At 51.3% G+C, this 22,056-nt stretch overlaps 1 protein-coding gene across 1 annotated transcript in view; it reads left to right on the forward strand.

Moving 5' to 3' along the window:
• The window catches only part of LOC125452192 (inositol-trisphosphate 3-kinase B-like), a 117,291-nt gene that overhangs the window by 90,283 nt on the left and 4,952 nt on the right, over positions 1–22,056 (forward strand). The window contains exons 2-4 of the mRNA XM_048530302.2: positions 17,711–17,810; positions 19,366–19,579; positions 20,398–20,602. Coding sequence (XP_048386259.2) covers positions 17,711–17,810; positions 19,366–19,579; positions 20,398–20,602 — 519 coding nt within the window. The remainder of the gene's footprint in view (positions 1–17,710; positions 17,811–19,365; positions 19,580–20,397; positions 20,603–22,056) is intronic.

Here is a 22,056-nt window from a genome sequence, read left to right on the forward strand (position 1 = left end):
TTTTGCTCATTCTTTTGGCTCGTCCCTCCCTGGGGTCTCCCAGACCTGCTTTCTCCCACTTATCACAGTTCCTCATCTGCCAGGTCCTTCTCCCATCCTTCAGCATGAGTGAGGTCCTGGCAGATGGGCTGGGGAAACAGGCTTGGGCACAAGAGGAGGGTGTGGGGAGGGGGAGATGTGTGTGTGAACAGGAAACCACAAGGAATTGGTCGGGGATGCAGGAGAATCGGGGAGCGGTGGGGGGGTGGGGGGGGGGGGGGAAGCGGGTGAGGACGTTCCAAACCGGTGCCATTTGGGCAATGGTGAGACAGTGTAAACCCACCCCCCCCCCCATCCCCAAGGTGTAGCAGAAGGAGAATTGAATTTTAAATTCCTATCAAAACCTTCCTCCAGAGAAAAAGTAAACCGTTCCTTTTTCTTTCCTTCCCGTCACCCAGCCAATTGGTCTACTTATCCAGCATTGCCACTCTCCTTTCTATTCGAGAGGTTTTAATTGTGCTTACACTCCTTGTTATGTGGCTGTGAGTGAGCGAGTGAGCTGGTGTTAATAATGCCCCAGGCCCTTCTGTGTGGGTGAACACTGCTCCCGTACACAGGGGCCAGGCCTTTTGCTGCAGCTGGGCCAGGAAGGCAGGGGGGCTGTGCCGCACCTCTTGGGGGACCTGCTGCTCTTTCTCTCTGAGCCGCAATTCCGAAGCATTGGTTTCAAGGCAGATTCAGGGAATTGCAGCATTCCAGCTAAATTGAGCGCGTGCTTTCAGGATGTTTGAACAATGCACGTGTGTTTCTGTTGGGAGAGGCATCTACAGGAAGAGGAAATCCTACGGTATGTCGGCCAAGCAAAGCAGCAGGTGATCATGTTATTGTCAACACAACTGATAATGCTCAAAGCAGCATGCCAGAGGCACTGAAAGTAAATACCTCACTCGCTTACATTCCTTTCTCCATCTGTTCTTCATTTTTCTGCATAGGTCCATACAGTCATACAGCATGGAAACAGCCCCTTCAGTCCAACCAGTCCATGCAAATCATGTTTCCCAAATTAAACTAGCTCCACCTGCCCGCTCCTGGCATATATCACTCCAAACCTTTCCAATTCATGTATGGGGATCATTTCATTCAATGCTCAAGATTACTATTCATTCCCTACAAACTAAAACTTGATTGATTTCCAATCCATCACCTTCAACATGCACTCCCTCCATCAACGCAGTAGCAGTCCTGTGCATTATCTGTAAAATGCACTGCAGAAATTCACCTAAGGTCAATAGACAATAGACAATAGGTGCTGGACTAGGCCATTTGGCCCTTCAGGCCAGCACCACCATTCATTATGATCATGGCTGATCATCCACAATCAGTATCCTGTTCCTGCCTTATCCCCATAACCCTTGATTCCACTATCTTTAAGAGCTCTATCCATCTCTTTCTTGAAAGTATCCAGAGAGTTAGCCTCCACTGCCTTCTGGGGCAGAGCGTTCCATATACCCACCACTCTCTGGGTGAAGAAGTTTTTCCTTAACTCTGTTCTAAATGGCCTACCCCTTACTTTTAAACTGTGTCCTTAGGCAGCACTTTACAAACGCACCAGAACTTCCATCTGGAAGGGCGAGGGCAGCAGATAAATGAGAACACCACCCCCTTCAGGTTCCCCTCCAAGCCACTCACCATCCTGACTTGGAAATCCATCGCCGTTCCTTCACTGCCGCTGGGACAAAATCCCAGAATTCCCTCCCGAATGGCATTGTGGGCCAACCCACAGGAGGAGGACTGCAGTGGCTCAAGAAGGCAGCTCACCCCCACATTCTCAAGGGGCAACCAGCCAATGAATTTGAGAAGGGTACATTAAGCCTCTCGGGTTAATGGAAACATGATCAGCTCTCACACTGAATATTGGGACAGACCTGGGGGGCTGAATGGCCTACTCCTGATCCCGTTATGTTAGACCTTATGTGTTTGAGCTTGTGTCTGGGCGTATTCCAGGGTATGGAAGGGTCATACTTCCTGCCAAATGGGGACTTCTGTTGATGTAGGATTAGCAGCTCAGGATGAGGTGCAGTTGAGGAGGGGAACAAATTCAGTTGGCAGGGCCCAGTTGTAAACTGTCTAAATGTTTGGTAACTGTCTAAATGTTTGGTATGAACAGCTGTGTTGGTGACGATTCAGTGGGAAAGTTGTGGGTCTCAGTCCCTGCTTCAGGCACCTCTCCCTCGCTGCTTGTTGCTGTTCCCCCCCCACCCTCGACTGCTTTGCTGCTGATAGGGGTGAAGACAGAATTGAAATGGCCTACACTGGCATGTACTCCCACCCCCAGCTCCTCCCCACCTAAGCAGCTCGCTCTGTCACACCGCCGCGGTTCACAGGAAACTTCTTTCTTTCTCTCCCTCATACTGTGTCCCTCTCCCTCTGTCCCTCTATCTTGCTCTGTTTTTCTGTCCCTCTCCATGTCATCAGGCCAGTCGAGTGTATCCTCCCTGGCCTAAATTAAGACACACATTTCACCGTGTGCATGGAGAATTTAACTTGTAATCTGTAATAGCTGACCAAAGTGTAGTTGGCTTGTCGTTGAGAAGGGCACTGTCCAGATGCAACGGAATTGTACTTCAGTATCTTTCTGAGCCACAGAGCAATACACAGATCTCAGGACAGAGGATCGGGTGTCATTTGGAAAGCAGTACAGAGACTTGAGTTTATTAAATAATTGATCAAGTCTTTTACAAATATCTGATTCACTATATCGCAGCAGTAACTACACTCAAAGCAACTATGCTCCGGGAGATCTTCACAACACATTCACAGAATGAGACGGAGACACACACACACACAAAGACACACACACACACACACACACACACACACACAAAGACACAGACACACACACACACACACACAAAGACAAAGACACACACACACAAAGACACAGACACACACACACACAAAGACACAGACACACACACACAAAGACAAAGACACACACACACAAAGACACAGACACACACACACACAAAGACACAGACACACACACACACACAAACACACACAAAGACACAGACACACACACACACACAAAGACACAGACACACACACACACACAAAGACAAAGACACACACACGCACGCACACACACACACAAAGACACAGACACACACACACACACACACACACAAAGACACACACGCACACACACACACAAAGACACAGACACACACAAAGACACAGACGCACACACAGATACGCACATACAAAGCACACACATACAGACACATGCAAATACACACATGCACGCACACAGACACACGTGCACAGACGCAAACACAAACACAGACACTCCCTCAGTACTGACCCTGTGACAGTGTGACATTCCCTCAGTACAGACCCTCTGACAGTGTGACACTCCCTCAGTACTGACCCTGTGACAGTGTGACACTCCCTCAGTACTGACCCTGTGACAGTGTGACACTCCCTCAGTACTGACCCTCTGACAGTGCGACACTCCCTCAGTACTGACCCTCTGACAGTGTGACACTCCCTCAGTACTGACCCTGTGACAGTGTGACATTCCCTCAGTACAGACCCTCTGACAGTGTGACACTCCCTCAGTACTGACCCTGTGACAGTGTGACACTCCCTCAGTACTGACCCTGTGACAGTGTGACACTCCCTCAGTACTGACCCTCTGACAGTGCGACACTCCCTCAGTACTGACCCTCTGACAGTGCGGCACTCCCTCAGTACTGACCCTCTGACAGTGTGACACTCCCTCAGTACTGACCCTGTGACAGTGTGACACTCCCTCAGTACTGACCCTGTGACAGTGTGACACTCCCTCAGTACTGACCCTGTGACAGTGTGACACTCCCTCAGTACTGACCCTGTGACAGTGTGACACTCCCTCAGTACTGACCCTCTGACAGTGTGACACTCCCTCAGTACTGACCCTGTGACAGTGTGACACTCCCTCAGTACTGACCCTCTGACAGTGCGACACTCCCTCAGTACTGACCCTGTGACAGTGTGACACTCCCTCAGTACTGACCCTCTGACAGTGTGACACTCCCTCAGTACTGACCCTGTGACAGTGTGACACTCCCTCAGTACTGACCCTCTGACAGTGTGACACTCCCTCAGTACAGACCATCTGACAGTGCGACACTCCCTCAGTACTGACCCACTGACAGTGTGACACTCCCTCAGTACTGACCCTGTGACAGTGTGACACTCCCTCAGTACTGACCCTCTGACAGTGCGACACTCCCACAGTACTGACCCTCTGACAGTGTGACACTCCCTCAGTACTGACCCTGTGACAGTGTGACACTCCCTCAGTACTGACCCTGTGACAGTGTGACACTCCCTCAGTACTGACCCTGTGACAGTGTGACACTCCCTCAGCACTGACCCTGTGACAGTGTGACACTCCCTCAGTACTGACCCTGTGACAGTGTGACACTCCCTCAGTACTGACCCTCTGACAGTGTGACACTCCCTCAGTACTGACCCTCTGACAGTGTGACACTCCCTCAGTACTGACCCTGTGACAGTGTGACACTCCCTCAGTACTGACCCTGTGACAGTGTGACACTCCCTCAGTACTGACCCTGTGACAGTGTGACACTCCCTCAGCATTGACCCTCTGACAGTGTGACACTCCCTCAGTACTGACCCTGTGACAGTGTGACACTCCCTCAGTACTGACCCTCTGACAGTGTGACACTCCCTCAGTACTGACCCTCTGACAGTGTGACACTCCCTCAGTACAGACCCTCTGACAGTGTGACACTCCCTCAGTACTGACCCTGTGACAGTGCGACACTCCCTCAGTACTGACCCTGTGACAGTGTGACACTCCCTCAGTACTGACCCTGTGACAGTGTGACACTCCCTCAGCATTGACCCTCTGACAGTGTGACACTCCCTCAGTACTGACCCTGTGACAGTGTGACACTCCCTCAGTACTGACCCTGTGACAGTGTGACACTCCCTCAGTACAGACCCTGTGACAGTGTGACACTCCCTCAGTCCTGACCCTGTGACAGTGTGACACTCCCTCAGTACTGACCCTCTGACAGTGTGACACTCCCTCAGTACAGACCCTGTGACAGTGTGACACTCCCTCAGTACTGACCCTGTGACAGTGTGACACTCCCTCAGTACTGACCCTCTGACAGTGCGACACTCCCTCAGTACAGACCCTCTGACAGTGTGACACTCCCTCAGTACTCACCCTGTGACAGTGTGACACTCCCTCAGTACTGACCCTCTGACAGTGTGACACTCCCTCAGTACTGACCCTGTGACAGTATGACACTCCCTCAGTACTGACCCTCTGACAGTGTGACACTCCCTCAGTACTGACCCTGTGACAGTGCGACACTCCCTCAGTACTGACCCTGTGACAGTGTGACACTCCCTCAGTACTGACCCTGTGACAGTGTGACACTCCCTCAGTACTGACCCTCTGACAGTGTGACACTCCCTCAGTACTGACCCTCTGACAGTGCGACACTCACTCAGTACTGACCCTGTGACAGTGTGACACTCCCTCAGTACTGACCCTGTGACAGTGTGACACTCCCTCAGTACTGACCCTCTGACAGTGCGACACTCCCTCAGTACTGACCCTCTGACAGTGTGACACTCCCTCAGTACTGACCCTCTGACAGTGTGACATTCCCTCAGTACAGACCCTGTGACAGTGTGACATTCCCTCAGTACTGACCCTGTGACAGTGTGACACTCCCTCAGTACGGACCCTCTGACAGTGTGACACTCCCTCAGAAACTGACCCTCTGACAGTGTGACACTCCCTCAGTACGGACCCTGTGACAGTGTGACACTCCCTCAGCATTGACCCTCTGACAGTGTGACACTCCCTCAGTACTGACCCTCTGACAGTGTGACACTCCCTCAGTACTGACCCTCTGACAGTGTGACACTCCCTCAGTACTGACCCTCTGACAGTGCGGCACTCCCTCAGTACTGACCCTCTGACAGTGCGACACTCCCTCAGGACTGACCCTCTGACAGTGCGACACTCCCTCAGTACTGACCCTCTGACAGTGTGACACTCCCTCAGTACTGACCCTCTGACAGTGTGACACTCCCTCAGTACTGACCCTGTGACAGTGTGACACTCCCTCAGTACTGACCCTGTGACAGTGTGACACTCCCTCAGTACAGACCCTGTGACAGTGTGACACTCCCTCAGTACTGACCCTGTGACAGTGTGACACTCCCTCAGTACTGACCCTGTGACAGTGTGACACTCCCTCAGTACTGACCCTCTGACAGTGTGACACTCCCTCAGTACTGACCCTGTGACAGTGTGACACTCCCTCAGTACTGACCCTCTGACAGTGTGACACTCCCTCAGTACTGACCCTGTGACAGTGCGACACTCCCTCAGTACTGACCCTGTGACAGTGTGACACTCCCTCAGTACTGACCCTGTGACAGTGTGACACTCCCTCAGTACTGACCCTCTGACAGTGCGACACTCCCTCAGTACTGACCCTGTGACAGTGTGACACTCCCTCAGTACTGACCCTGTGACAGAGCGACACTCCCTCAGTACTGACCCTCTGACAGTGTGACACTCCCTCAGTACTGACCCTCTGACAGTGTGACACTCCCTCAGTACTGACCCTGTGACAGAGCGACACTCCCTCAGTACTGACCCTCTGACAGTGCGACACTCCCTCAGTACTGACCCTCTGACAGTGTGACACTCCCTCAGTACTGACCCTCTGACAGTGTGACACTCCCTCAGTACTGACCCTGTGACAGACCGACACTCCCTCAGTACTGACCCTGTGACAGTGTGACACTCCCTCAGTACTGACCCTGTGACAGAGCGACACTTCCTCAGTACTGACCCTGTGACAGTGTGACACTCCCTCAGTACTGACCCTGTGACAGTGTGACACTCCCTCAGTACTGACCCTGTGACAGTGTGACACTCCCTCAGTACTGACCCTCTGACAGTGCGACACTCCCTCAGTACTGACCCTGTGACAGTGTGACACTCCCTCAGTACTGACCCTCTGACAGTGTGACACTCCCTCAGTACTGACCCTCTGACAGTGCAGCACTCCCTCAGTACTGACCCTGTGACAGTGTGACACTCCCTCAGTACTGACCCTCTGACAGTGTGACACTCCCTCAGTACTGACCCTCTGACAGTGCGGCGCTCCCTCAGTACTGACCCTCTGACAGTGTGACACTCCCTCAGCACTGACCCTCTGACAGTGCGGCACTCCCTCAGCACTGACCCTCTGACAGTGCAGCACTCCCTCAGTACTGACCCTCTGACAGTGCGACACTCCCTCAGTACTGACCCTGTGACAGTGTGACACTCCCTCAGTACTGACCCTGTGACAGTGCGACACTCCCTCAGTACTGACCCTGTGACAGTGTGACACTCCCTCAGTACTGACCCTCTGACAGTGCGACGCTCCCTCAGTACTGACCCTCTGACAGTGTGACATTCCCTCAGTACTGACCCTGTGACAGTGTGACATTCCCTCAGTACTGACCCTGTGACCGTGTGACACTCCCTCAGTACGGACCCTCTGACAGTGTGACACTCCCTCAGTACTGACCCTCTGACAGTGTGACACTCCCTCAGTACAGACCCTGTGACAGTGTGACACTCCCTCAGTACTGACCCTCTGACAGTGCGACACTCCCTCAGTACTGACCCTGTGACAGTGTGACACTCCCTCAGTACAGACCCTGTGACAGTGTGACATTCCCTCAGTACTGACCCTGTGACAGTGTGACACTCCCTCAGTACGGACCCTCTGACAGTGCGACACTCCCTCAGTACTGACCCTGTGACAGTGTGACACTCCCTCAGTACTGACCCTCTGACAGTGTGACACTCCCTCAGTACTGACCCTCTGACAGTGCGACACTCCCTCAGTACTGACCCTGTGACAGTGTGACACTCCCTCAGTACTGACCCTCTGACAGTGTGACACTCCCTCAGTACAGACCCTGTGACAGTGTGACACTCCCTCAGTACTGACCCTCTGACAGTGTGACACTCCCTCAGTACTGACCCTCTGACAGTGTGACACTCCCTCAGCACTGACCCTGTGACAGTGTGACACTCCCTCAGTACTGACCCTGTGACAGTGTGACACTCCCTCAGTACTGACCCTGTGACAGTGTGACACTCCCTCAGCATTGACCCTCTGACAGTGTGACACTCCCTCAGTACTGACCCTGTGACAGTGTGACACTCCCTCAGTACTGACCCTGTGACAGTGTGACACTCCCTCAGTACTGACCCTGTGACAGTGTGACACTCCCTCAGTACTGACCCTCTGACAGTGTGACACTCCCTCAGTACTGACCCTCTGACAGTGTGACACTCCCTCAGTACAGACCCTGTGACAGTGTGACACTCCCTCAGTACTGACCCTGTGACAATGCGACACTCCCTCAGTACTGACCCTCTGACAGTGCGGCACTCCCTCAGTACTGACCCTCTGACAGTGTGACACTCCCTCAGTACTGACCCTGTGACAGTGTGACACTCCCTCAGTACTGACCCTGTGACAGTGTGACACTCCCTCAGTACTGACCCTCTGACAGTGTGACACTCCCTCAGTACTGACCCTCTGACAGTGTGACACTCCCTCAGTACTGACCCTCTGACAGTGTGACACTCCCTCAGTACTGACCCGCTGACAGTGTGACACCCCCTCAGTACCGACCCTCTGACAGTGCAGTGCTCCCTCAGGACTGTAATGTAACATCAGCCTGGATTTTATTTTGCAATTCAATGTCAGAAGTTAACTTTGTCGTGCAAAAGTCTCAGGAAGGATCTGTATCCTCCATTCTGCCCAGTACCTTGTTTTCACGGTCTTTGCTTTCAGCAGAGCTGTTCTTCATTTTGCTATTAACAACTAGTGACATTGTCAGTCCTCTACACCCATCATCACTCCTTTTTGCCTTCTGTCTGTGGCAGTTTCAATCTGTAATCTCTCTTCCCCCTCATCTTTCCCTGACCTTCCCTTTCATTCCCCTTGCTCCCTCTTTTCTAACCAGCGAGAAACCCATCGCAATCCCGCTTCCCTTCAGTTCCTCGGTCTCTATAGCTCCCTGTCCACGGGCCTGCTGGGTTTCTCCAGCATTCTCGGTCTTTTCTCACTTTATCCCAGAACATGAGCCTCTGGGCTACAGGCTATTCCCATTGCACCATGCTCTCCTCCTGGCTCACTGTGCAGTCGTCCATAACCAACCCCTGCGCATTTCAGAGATCTGCGGCCTGGTGCATTCTCAATGCAAACCCTTAACCAACAGTGCCCTTCCAATGGGTATGGGGCATGTGTGTGGGGGGCCAGGGTGGGAAGGGCCGGTGAATTTCGAAAGCTGGGAGAGGCTTGCGGGTTACTGGCCTGACTGTGGCGGAAGGAAGGAGTCGGGGAGGGGTGGCATTTTGCAGGAGTTAGTACAGGCTTCTCGCACCTTTCCCTCTGTGTCCTGCACAGTCTGGCAGCTCGGGGATTCCCTTCTCTACACCTCGAGTGAAACTCCCTGAGACTGTGCAGGCAGGGAGAGTGTAAGCACCAGGCTATCTGTTATTAGCAAGAGGACTTCCTGCTCACTCAGCCATCTCATTGCCTGTGCTGTGGCCTAGTTTACTCTCCTCAGCTCAATAGAGGAAGTCCCTCTGTGATTATTTTTAAACCCGGTGTTTATCTCAGACGTCAGTTTAGAGTCACACCAATCGCTCGAGTTCTGACGCTATGACGGCTTTGGCTCAGTGGATGATACTCCATTGCCTAAGGTCAGAGTTTCCAGACACTGATCCACCTAGATGCTGCCTGACACTGCAGAGCAGTACTGATGGAATGCTACCTGCTCCCAGTTGGAAGAAACCCTGTCCTGTGCTCCCGGTTGGATGGGAATGATCACCTGGTAGCGTTTGGAGAAGGATTACACCAAACACTGGGCATTTGCCTGGCCTGAAGCGATGGGACTCGATGAATGTTTTTGCTTTTAATTTTTTTTCCTGCCCCTCCTCCTGCAGCGTAGTGAATGGGACAGACTCTGAACTGGTTCTCTAAACTTGTTCGGTCTCGCCAGCTCTAACGCAGTGCTCAAAGCCACTTCCTCCTGTGTTCTTTTTGATTACTTAAATCTCACTGGCTTCAAATCCTTCTGCATCCCTCTCACATACTCTCCCCGTGGGGGCAACCCATCAGAAGAGAGACAGAGTTGGGGCTGGGAGGGGGGGTTGAGGTGGTGGGAAAGAGGGGTGGCACGGGTGTGGGTGCGGAGGTGTCGAACGCCACCTGGTCACTGTGTCCAGCCAATGAGCTCACTGTCTGAATGAGGGCAATCCTAAGAGTGCTCACCAACTTCATGCATTCTGCAGGTAGCAAGCTCCCCCCAGTCACTACTGTCAGTGCTGGAGGACAGCTCTGTGATGTTTTCCATCTCCTTCCCCCGAAATGGTGGACATTTGAGGATTGGGAGGGCAGGACCTGGTGGGCACGATGCTTTGTCTCTTGGAGGACAGCGTGCCTGGCCCACCAACATTGGTTTCGCCCCAGGGCTCGTGGAGGTGACTTCAAGACAAGATGTTGTTGTAATCCCAGCAGAGGGAGGCCCATGACTTGAGGTTAGCCTGAGCAAACTTTGCAACAGCTCAGACCTAGACTGTAACCTCCCCCCCCCCCCCCGCAACCAAGCCCAGTTAACTGGGAACGAGAGATTCTAAGATGGTGGAGGGAGTACAGTCTCAAGGATGGCTTCCGGAATGTTGATGGATCACCTAAGATTGGCAAGTGGAGGACAAGGTCCTGGGATTTAAGGGGCATTTTCCCAGACTAATGTCTGGAAGTTCTCCTGCAGTGACTGAAACAGGCACAAGGCTCCCGGACGAAAAGGGAAACAACATCCCTGCCTTTGTTTGAGAAACGCCTGGAAGTTGGAGAGAGATGCAGTCGGTGTGCTATTTTTGGACAAATGAACTGTGGCAGCACGGTGGCTCAGCGGTTAGCACTGCAGCCTCACAGCGCCAGGGACATGGGTTCGATTCCAGCCTCGGGCGACTGTCTGTGTGGAATTTGCACGTTCTCCCTGTGTCTGTGTGGGTTTCCTCCCACAGCCCAAAGATGTGCAGGCCAGGCGGATTGGCCATGCTAAATTGCCCATAGTGACCAGGGGTATAAGTTAGGTGGACTAGCCACTGGAAACGCAGGGCTATAGAGTGTCGGGATGGCTCTGAGTGGGATATCCTTTGGACTCCAGTGTGTGGGCCGAATGGCATGTTTCCTCGCTGCTGGGATGCTATGAAATGGAGGAGGCTGGTCAGTTCCAGCTGTGCCTTCAAAATTTGTTGCACTTTATTTTTACTAAGTCGTGTGGGAACTGGTAATCGATCTTGCGAGAGGCGGAGCTCCTCTTTGCAAAGAAAGCAACATTTGAAAAGAAAAATTGGCCGAGGGAGTGTCTCAGATGGATGAGGAAAGGAACTCTTTTTCTGGTACTGAATGTGCTTAATAAACCTTGCCAATTTCCATTGAAATGACCTGTGGCTGTGAGGAGAGGCAGCAGGTGAAGAGCCTTTAGCAATTGGTTCTGAAGTGTCAAACCATTGTGGAGGGGGAGGGTGCGTTAGTGTGAGAGAGGCAGAGCCCACATATCGCAGCAAGCAAGTACTGGTGGAAACAGTGACGGTACTTGGAACAGAGCCAGCTAAAGGGATGATCCTTCTCAGTAACTGCAAAGTGTAAGTGTGTGTGTGTGTGTGTCTGTATGTTTAATTCAGTCAGGGGTGTGCATGTGGTTGCAGCAGAGTTCACTGCAGACTGCAAATACAGCTCCAACACCAAATAATACACCTCCACTAGGCGCTCACTGGGGACACATTGCCACACTTTATCAACCCACAACTCTCTTTCTCATGAGTATGCAAGCAAGGAACAAGGGTAGGCCACTCGGCCCTTCAAGCCTGCCCTGCCATTCAATAAAATCATGGCCGATCTGATTTTAACTTCAACTCCACATTCCTGCCTACCTTCCCCCCACCCCTGCCACCACCCCGCATAATCTTTCATCTGCTTTGGTAATCAGCAATCCACCTACAACATACATAAAGCTTCTGCATCCATCGCTTTCTGAGGAATCGAGATTCCAAAGGCTCACAATCCTAAGAGAAAAAAAATGTTTCCTTACCTCTGTTTTTGTGGGCGTCCCCTGATTTTTAAACAATGACCCGTTGTTTTAAAGTTTTTCCCCAGAGGGAACATTCTCCTGACCTGGTTTCTGTTTGCGTGTTGTGTACCAGCCCAGTCCAATTTCACTGCCAGGTCAAACCTGACTATTAACAACTAATACAGTTCCTAATGGCATAGGAACACGGATTCAATCAGTATATAGGGCAAACCCTGAATTAAACTCTCTTTGATTCAGTTCCTGACAACATTCTGGATCCCATATTCCCACTTCCAGCAATTCTTAATCCAACAATCACTAAGCTAGTTTCTGACAACATTCCCAAATCCTGCTTCCAGCAGCTTCTAATCGAACACTCCCTAATCCAGTTCCTAACAATGTTCCCGATCCCACGTTCCTGCTGCCAACAGTCCCAATTCCAACACTCCCTAATCCACTTTCTCATAACACTTCCTGAGTCAAATCCTGAACAACATTCCCTGATCTGAAGAGATAGTTGGAACTGCAGATGCTGGAGAATCCGAGATAACAAGGTGTAGAGCTGGATGAACACAGCAGGCCGAGCAGCATCAGAGGAGCAGGAAAGCTGACGTTTCGGGCCTAGACCCTTCTTGAGAAAATTTCGAGTCTAGGCCCGAAACGTCAGCATTCCTGCTCCTCTGATGCTGCTCGGCCTGCTGTGTTCATCCAGCTCTACACCTTGTTAACTCATCGCCTGATCTGAATCCTGAAATACTCTCTAATCCCGCAGTCCCAAGAACGTTCCCTCATCCAATTCCTGACAACACTCCTTGATTCTATTGCTACCGACAATCCTCTGTCATCCTGTTCCCAAAAACTTCCTCAAGAGATGATCTGGCGCTTTACTTCCTCTTTACTGCTTAAATTTATGTTCTGTTCATTTTTGAGCATTACCGACAAGTCATCATTATCGCTTATCCAACTTCCACAGAGCAGCTGAAGGCCTTCCTTGGTTACTTCCGTGTTTACTTGCTAGAGTTTTTAGAGAGGCCAACAACCAAATAGCTAAAGGAGCACTGGTAGATGTAATGTATTTGGATTTCTAAAGGCATTTGACAATTAGGCTCCTTAATAAAACAACAGTTTGCAGTGTTTGTGGTCTTGGATGGAGAATTGGCTAATAAATAGAAGGCAGAGGGCTGGAATAAGGGCACAGTTTGAAGGTCGCTACCTATAACTGGTGGTTAATAATGTTCTGAGGTATTTCCATTGGGTTAGAGATGTGGAGGAATTTCTTGTTTCAAAGGGTAGTGAATCCGAGGAATTCTTCACCATAGAAGACAGCCAAGGCTGGGGCATTAAAGTATATTCAAGGTAGAGACAGACAGACTTTTAATCAGTAACAGATTTGAGGGTTATGGGGAGAAGGCAGAATAGTGAAGTTGGGAATTATTGGATCGGCCAAGGTCTTTTTAAATAGTGGAGCAGACTCGAAGGGCTGTGGCCTACTTTTACTGCTGTGTTTGATGGTTTCATGGAGGGTGAGCAGTTAACCTCACAACATTGTCTCTTGCAGGCCAGGCTGGATAATATTATCCTGACTGGACTGGAGGAACACTCCTTCATTTAAATACCTCTTAGCCTGAAAAACAACACCGCAACCAAAGTTCAACCCAATGCGATGATTTCTTTTAACCTTGCAGCATTAACAGTCCAGAAGGAGACCATTCAGCCCCAATGCACTCTGCTGTTTCTCTGAAAGAGCGACCCATCTGCATCAACACTTACGTCTCTTTTCACATGGCCTTTGGAAAGTTGCCGTTGAATTTGTTCCTAATGTTTTCAGGAAGGACATTCCAGATCATTACAATTCCCTCTGAAGAAATGTTTCCCTTTGCCCCTCTGGTTCATTTATTTCACTGGCGACTGAAACCCCGATTTCTCGCTCCTCATCCTCTCAAAGCCCGTGTAATTTTTGCCGGCTTCTGCCAAGTCTCTCCTGAACAACACTTAGACGGCAAACAGTCTAGCATCAGTTGCGTTCCTTATATAAATTAATGTTCTGCCAACGCGCCCTGAATGCCTCTTGAATTCCATCCAGCGTCCACTCTGTGTCTGAACGCGAGGGGGTGCAGCCAGGCCAGGGTGGATTGACCTGCGTGCAGCGGTGCTGTTCTGTCGCTCCCCCCCTACTGAATGGCCGCCAACCTCATGAGATCGTAGCTGTTTGGTATTTGACAGGAAGGTTATAAATCCAGCCCTTTTGTCTGCATGCTTCAGTAGTTCACGCAGCAAAAGGACAGGCTGCAGGACTTGCTCGGTGCCTGAGACACACGGAATATGCAGCTCCCAGTCTGGCATCAGCAGTGACTCAACAAAGGACCCACTCCCTCTGAGCTAGACTTGCATTCATGTAGCGCCTTTAACTTCTTAGTGATCAGGGATCAGACTAATATCACACTGATCCACACGAGCACAGACAACAGAATTTTATGCATTTCAATGAGATCCCCCTCATTCTTCTAATTCCTGTGAATATAATCCTAACCGATCCAGTCCCTCCTCGTACATCCCAGGAATCAGCCTGGTAAAGCTTCGCTGCACTCCCTCTATTTAGCAAGAACATCTTTCCCCAGAAAAGGAGAGCAAAACTGCACACAATATTTCAGATGTGGTCTCACCACAGCCCTGTATAATTGTAGCAAGACATCCCTGCTCCTGTACTCAAATCCTTGAGCTGTGAAGACCAACACACCAGTGCCAGTGGGCACTGCTTCACATCCAGCCAGAGAGAATCATAGAATCCCTGCAGCGTGGAATCAGGCCATCAAGTCCACACTGAATCTCTGAAGAGCATCCCACCCAGAGTCACCCCTTACATTTCCCATCCTGGTCACTGTGGACAATTTCCCATGGCCAATCCACCTAACCTGCACATCTATGGGCTGTGGGAGGAAACCTCACGCAGACACGGAGAGAATGTATAAACTTTACACAGACAGTTGCCTGAGGTTGGAATCGAACCCAGGTCCCTGGCACTGTGAGGCAGCAGTGCTAACCAGTGGGCCACTGTGCCGCCTAGACCAGCTGGTTCATATCCAGGCACTGGGCACTGGGACATATCTAGATAGTGGGCACTGGGACATATCCAGGCAGTGGGCACTGGAACACATTCAGGCAGTGGGCACTGGGACACATTCAGGCAGTGGGCACTGGGACATATCCAGGCCGTGGGCACTGGGACACATTCCAGGCCATGGGCACTGGGACACTTCCAGGCCGTGGGCACTGGGACACATTCTGGGCACTGGGACACATCCAGGCACTGGGCGCTGGGACACATCCAGGCAGTGGGCACTCGTTCATATCCAGGCAGTGGGTACTGGGACATATCTGGGCACTGGGACACATCCAGGCCATGGGCCCTGGGACATATCCAGGCAGTAGGCGCTGGGACACATCCAGGCAGTGGGCACTCGTTCATATCCAGGCAGTGGGCACTGGGACATATCCAGGCACTGGGCACTGGGACATATCCAGGCAATGGGCACTGGGACACATCCAGGCAATGGGCACTGGGACACATCCAGGCAGTGGGTACTGGGACACATCCAGGCAATGGGCACAGGGACACATCCAGGCAATGGGCACTGGGACATATCCAGGCAATGGGCACTGGGACACATCCAGGCAGTGGGCACTGGGACACATTCCAGGCCGTGGGCACTGGGACACTTCCAGGCCATGGGCACTGGGACACATTCTGGGCACTGGGACACATCCAGGCACTGGGCGCTGGGACACATCCAGGCAGTGGGCACTCGTTCATATCCAGGCAGTGGGTACTGGGACATATCTGGGCACTGGGACACATCCAGGCCATGGGCCCTGGGACATATCCAGGCAGTAGGCACTGGGACATATCCAGGCAGTAGGCGCTGGGACACATCCAGGCAGTGGGCACTCGTTCATATCCAGGCAGTGGGCACTGGGACATATCCAGGCACGGGGCACTGGGACATATCCAGGCAATGGGCAGTGGGACACATCCAGGCAATGGGCACTGGGACACATCCAGGCAATGGGCACTGGGACACATCCAGGCAGTGGGCACTGGGACACATCCACGCCATGGGCACTGGGACATATCCAGGCCATGGGCACTGGACATATCCAGGCAGTGGGCACTGGGATATATCTGGGCACTGGGACACATCCAGGCAGTGGGCAGTGGGACATATCCAAGCAGTGGGCACTAGAACACATCCAGGCAGTGGGCTCTGGGACATATCCAGGCACTGGGCACTGGGACACATCCAGGCAGTGGGCACTGGGACATATCCAGGCAATGGGCACTGGGACATATCCAGGCAGTGCGCACTGGGACATATCCAGGCAGTGGGCACTGGGACATATCCAGGCACTGGGCACTGGGACACATCCAGGCAGTGGGCACTGGGACATATCCAGGCAATGGGCACTGGGACACATCCAGGCAGTGGGCACTGGGACACATCCAGGCAATGGGCACTGGGGCACATCCAGGCAATGGGCACTGGGACACATCCAGGCAGTGGGCACTGGGACATATCCAAGCAGTAGGCACAAGCACACATCCAGGCAGTGGGCACTGGGACACATCCAAGCAGTAGGCAATGGGACACACCCAGGCAGTGGTCACTGGGACATATCCAGGCAGCGGGCACTGGGACATATCTGGGCACTTGGACACATCCAGGCCATGGGCACTGGGACATATCTGGGCACTGGGACACATCCAGGCAGTGGGCACTGGGACATATCCAGGCAGTAGGCACTGGGACATATCCAGGCCATGGGCACTGGGACATATCCAGGCAGTGGGCACTGGGACACATCCAGGCAGTGGGCACTGGGACATATCTGGGCAGTGGGCACTGGGACATATCCAGGCAGTGGGCACTGGGACACCTCCAGGCAGTGGGCGCTGGGACATCTCCAGGCACTGGGCGCTGGGACATATCTGGGCACTGGGACGCATCCAGGTAGTGGGCACTGGGACACATCCAGGCAGTGGGCACTGGGATTCATTACACCACTCTGGGCACTAGGACATATCCATTCACCACGAACAGAGGGGACCAGGAGCTGTGGTGAGGAGAGACCAACAAGAAACATGATTCTAAACACACATTGAACAGTACAGCACAGTACAGGCCCTTCGGCCCACGTTGGGAATTGGGAAGGGAAAGTAGTTTGTGTGAGACAGGAAAGTAGCTCTCTCTGTCTCCAAAAGCAAACATTCCCAGTCACACAGGCACAATCGGGGTGGACACTCAGCTAGAGTCACTGATTCAGGCTGGGTTCCATATCTGATGGGTGCCAATTAAAGATCAGACTCTAAATTATAGCCTAGGAAGATTGGGGCGAAGAAACCCACTGGATTGAGGAAGGAGGGTTGCCACTGGCAGTGACTGTTTCTCTGGTGCCAGTCATTATCTTACAAGCCATGTGTTGCCAGCTCTAACATCCCCCAACCTCTGTCTCTCTCTTTTTCTCTCTCTCTGTGTTTCAGAGTAAATCCTGGAGGAAGATCAAGAACATGGTGCATTGGTCACCCTTTGTAATGTCCTTCAAGAAACGGTATCCATGGATACAGCTGGCAGGACATGCAGGTAGGCTTCGAACCTGTACAATGACTGTTCCCAGGTCATCCATACACTCCCAAGTTATCCAGACATTATCCTAGCCACACATCACCCTGTTCATGCACCACCCCATCCACACATTACCCCATCTATACATTACATCATCCGCACTTAACTCAATCCATAGATCATCCCATTCTATGCATTACCCCATCGTATATATTACCCTGCCACATACATCACGTCAACCTCTGCATTATCCAGTCATGTAGGTTATCCTATTATACATTATTCCAATCTGACCCATTACCCCATCCCACACATTATCCCTGCCTCTTTTCACTGAGGTATCTGACCCAATTCGGGTATCCTTCAGGACAGATTGTGATCCTGCATTGTAGCGGGAGCTTCCTTCAACTTCAGGGGATTGACTAGCTCCTGAGAATCTTCACTGAAGCCTGGACACTATGCTGTGAAACACCAGCAACTAGATGCAGATTGCATTCCTACAAAACCTAAAACTCGAGGACCACAAGAACTGGGCTAATGCTTCGAGTAAGACCGTAAGGAACTGATTTGACAGAAATCTGTCGGATGCCTTTGAGTGTGATTGATCCCTGTGTTGAGAAGGGCTAAGTGCTTTGAGTGTTTATAAGCTATTGTCCTCTCAGATTAGCTCAATGTCAGGTTCACACCATCGTAGTAAAGTCTCGGCGAACACTCTCATGAGCTGAATTTCCAATGCAGATGTATCCAAACGAATCACTTACAAAGAAAATGCAAACGATTTTAAACTAAAAGTTATATAAGATCCCAAATTTAGTCTGGTGTTCACACTTTGAATTAATTATGGGAGCCTATTTCGTGCAATTTTTAAAAATGTAATCTTTACCCTAATTACTGCTTCTATAAGCTGACAGACATCACCGGGAAAAGGAGAATGACAAGAGGGAGAAATCATTGTGGCTGCAGGTTTTTTTTTAAGAAAATACATATTTAGGATCTCCACTCTTGTGGGCAAAACTGAAATTTCACTCCAAAGCACTGCATCATTTTTAAGGATTGTTCCGGAACATTGGCGCCCAGCCAGCAATGTGGAAGATTGCCCAGGTATTTCTTGTACACAAAAAAGCGGGACAAATCCAACCTGGCCACTCTCTACTCTCAATCATCGGTAACGCGATGGAAGGTGTCATCAATAGCGAAGTCAAACAGCATCTGTTCAGCAATAAGCTGCTCAGTGACACCCAGTTTGGGTTCTACCAGGGTCACAGATTTGTTATAATCTTACACAGTGCAATATGCTCGCTTCTAATCCCTCAAAACTCCAGAACGCATCAACCCAATTGGTCTCCTCATTAGACGATGCAGGAACTGAACCAGTGGAAAGCCTTTGAGAAAGTGACATACGAAAGGCTTTCACTATAGGTGGGGGCGATGGGAGTGGGCTGAAAAGGTGTGAAGACCGATTATTAGGAGATTGAAGCCAGCCTGAGGTGGGGTTTTTTTGGAGGGAGAAGGGGGCTGCTGGTCAGCGGGGCGGCGGAGTACACAGTTTGTAACCTCATACTCTCTGCAACAGGTAGCTTCAAGGCTGGAGCGAATGGCAAGATTTTGAAGAAGTATTGTGAGTGTGAGCAGAGGTGCCTGGGCCAGCTGATGGATGATGTGCTGTGCCCTTACGTGCCAGCTTACCACGGTGAGGTGGAGAAGGATGGTGAGAGGTACAACCAGATGGATGATCTGCTAGCAGAGTTTGACCTGCCCTGCGTGATGGACTGCAAAATGGGCGTGAGGTGTGTGTTACCTGGTCCCTCTTTTATGACTAATGGCAGGACCTGGGAGGTGGAGGGGGTGGGGCTGTTATGGTAATTGATAGGGTTATGACCAATGGCTGGTGTGGGTGGGTGGGGCTATGGTGATGATTGGCAGTTTTGAGACCAATGACAGGATAGTGGGGGGGGCATGTGATAATTGAAAGCTCTATGTGTGTCCGTCCAGGGGGGTATGTTTGCATGGCAGGAAGGAATGGGGCTGTTGTATTAGTGTGATGATTTTGTGACTCCTCTGAATTGTGCATCATAACTGAGTGCCATTTTCTTCATTCCCTGGCTCATTATTCCCACTTAAGTTATCATCCTTGGCCCTAATAGCCTGTATTTCACAGAATTGGACAGCACACCAGGACCGTTCCATGCCTGGACATGCCTGTTCCAGTGCTTAGAAGGACCTATCTCATTGCCCTAGTTGCCCCACAACTCCCGGTTTCAAAGACATCTCCACAATTTAGCCATAAATAGTCATTTCTACTAACCTCCAACTTGGATCTTGTAATGATTTGGAGTCAATAATGTTTTGATTGGCAACCCACCCTTCTTTGGACTCCCTCCAAACGTCCGGCCAGCTCACCAAGAGGGGCAAGATGGGTAAGACCACCTAAACTCCAGGATTGCCCGGTAATCTTTAGAAATGATTGCTCCCCTCCTACTCTCTGGGAGGCAATTGTCAGTCCATTATAAAACTCCTGAGGGTGAGAGGTGGCAGTTTGAGTCCTGGTCAGGAGCACGGGGTAAACGCACGGGAGCTCTCACTTTGTTGTTTGCAATCTTCTCAGGACCTACCTGGAAGAAGAGTTGACTAAAGCCAGGAAGAAGCCCAGCCTGAGGAGGGACATGTACCTGAAGATGATAGAGGTGGACCCGGACGCGCCAACAGAAGAGGAGAAAGTTCAGCGTGCTGTCACGAAGCCCCGCTACATGCAGTGGAGAGAGACCATCAGCTCCACCTCTACACTGGGATTTCGGATCGAGGGAGTGAAGGTCAGGGTCACTGCAGCCTGCTCATCGAAGCACAGCAAGTGGGAACACCCCGGGAGGTTTCAATTTATGGCCAGTTTTGGAGAGGGGGGGGACAGCGCAGGCAAGTTTTGAGGGCGAATCTGCCCACTCCCACTGCGCACCCGGCTTGGGAATGTTGGTAGGTGGGTGGCCTCAAATTGTTAGGGGAGGGGGTGTGGAATTGGATTAGGGAAAGTCCTTGGGACCGTGGAATTTGAGAATAGTTCAGGATTTAGGAAAAGAGCAGTCCCTGACCTTTGACCAGGTGTAGGCTGGGGGAATGAGGAAACACATTTCAGAGAGTGGCTGATTGACCCTGGGGCACAGTCACTGTTTGTGTGAATGTTCACCTCCACAGTCAGGGTGACTTGCCTGTGCAGCTCACAAACAAAACTTTTCACTGTACTTAGATACAAGTGACAATAAATCAAATCAAATCAGGAGTAGACCATTCAGCCCTTCCAGCCTGCTTTGCCATTCTGTAGGAATCATGACTGATCATCCCACTCCAGCTTTCTCCCAACTTCTCAATTCCCAGGTCCTTTCACCCCTCCCCCTGCCACGTTAGAGACCTCCAGTATGTTTGGAGAGGCTGCACAAGATTGTGTAGAAGCTGTTTCTCTGAGAAGCTGGGTCTGTACTAACAGCCCGCTGTGGGAAGCTCACTGTCAATACGCGCTGCGTTGCATCAGTGAGCAGGCAACAAAAATGCTTCACTGGCCGTAGAGCTCTTAAGTTGTGCTACAGGTGCTATATGAATGCACACGCTTTCGTTCAGCTGTGGTCCCTAATGTAATTCCTGAATCTGTTGCCCATGTCTGGGTCTCTGGGCTAACAAAGAGAAGAGGGATCAAGGATTGTATCAGTGATAATGGGAACTGCAGATGCTGGAGAATCCAAGATAATGAAATGTGAGGCTGGATGAACACAGCAGGTCCAGCAGCATCTCAGGAGCACAAAAGCTGACGTTTTGGGCCTAGACCCTTCATCTGATGAAGGGTCTAGGCCCGAAACGTCAGCTTTTGTGCTCCTGAGATGCTGCTGGGCCTGCTGTGTTCATCCAGCCTCACGTTTCATTATCAGGGATCAAGGATTCCTGGGTTTCAAAACAAAAGACAAAGCTGCTGGCTTTCTGTTTGTTCCTGTGCAGCTCCAGCCATGTTCCGGACGCTGGCGGGAATGCCTGGAACTGGCATTTGTGTCAGGAACCGCAGTTGTACCTGACAGCAGCTCCAAAAGGTCATGTGCTGAGGCACAAACTGAGGTCTAAATTAACATCGGGACCACAGCAAAAAATAAACAAGTCAACAGCAGGCAATATCCGCTCCTTTCTGCCAGCTACTCATTTCAGGGAGCGGTGGGGTGAGGCTGGGGAGGTAGGGGTTACCGAGGCAATGATAAATGCAAGGTATAGCTGACGCAACTTATTTCAGTTT

The sequence above is a fragment of the Stegostoma tigrinum genome, chromosome 4, assembly GCF_030684315.1.
Source record: "Stegostoma tigrinum isolate sSteTig4 chromosome 4, sSteTig4.hap1, whole genome shotgun sequence".
Lineage (NCBI taxonomy): Eukaryota > Metazoa > Chordata > Chondrichthyes > Orectolobiformes > Stegostomatidae > Stegostoma > Stegostoma tigrinum.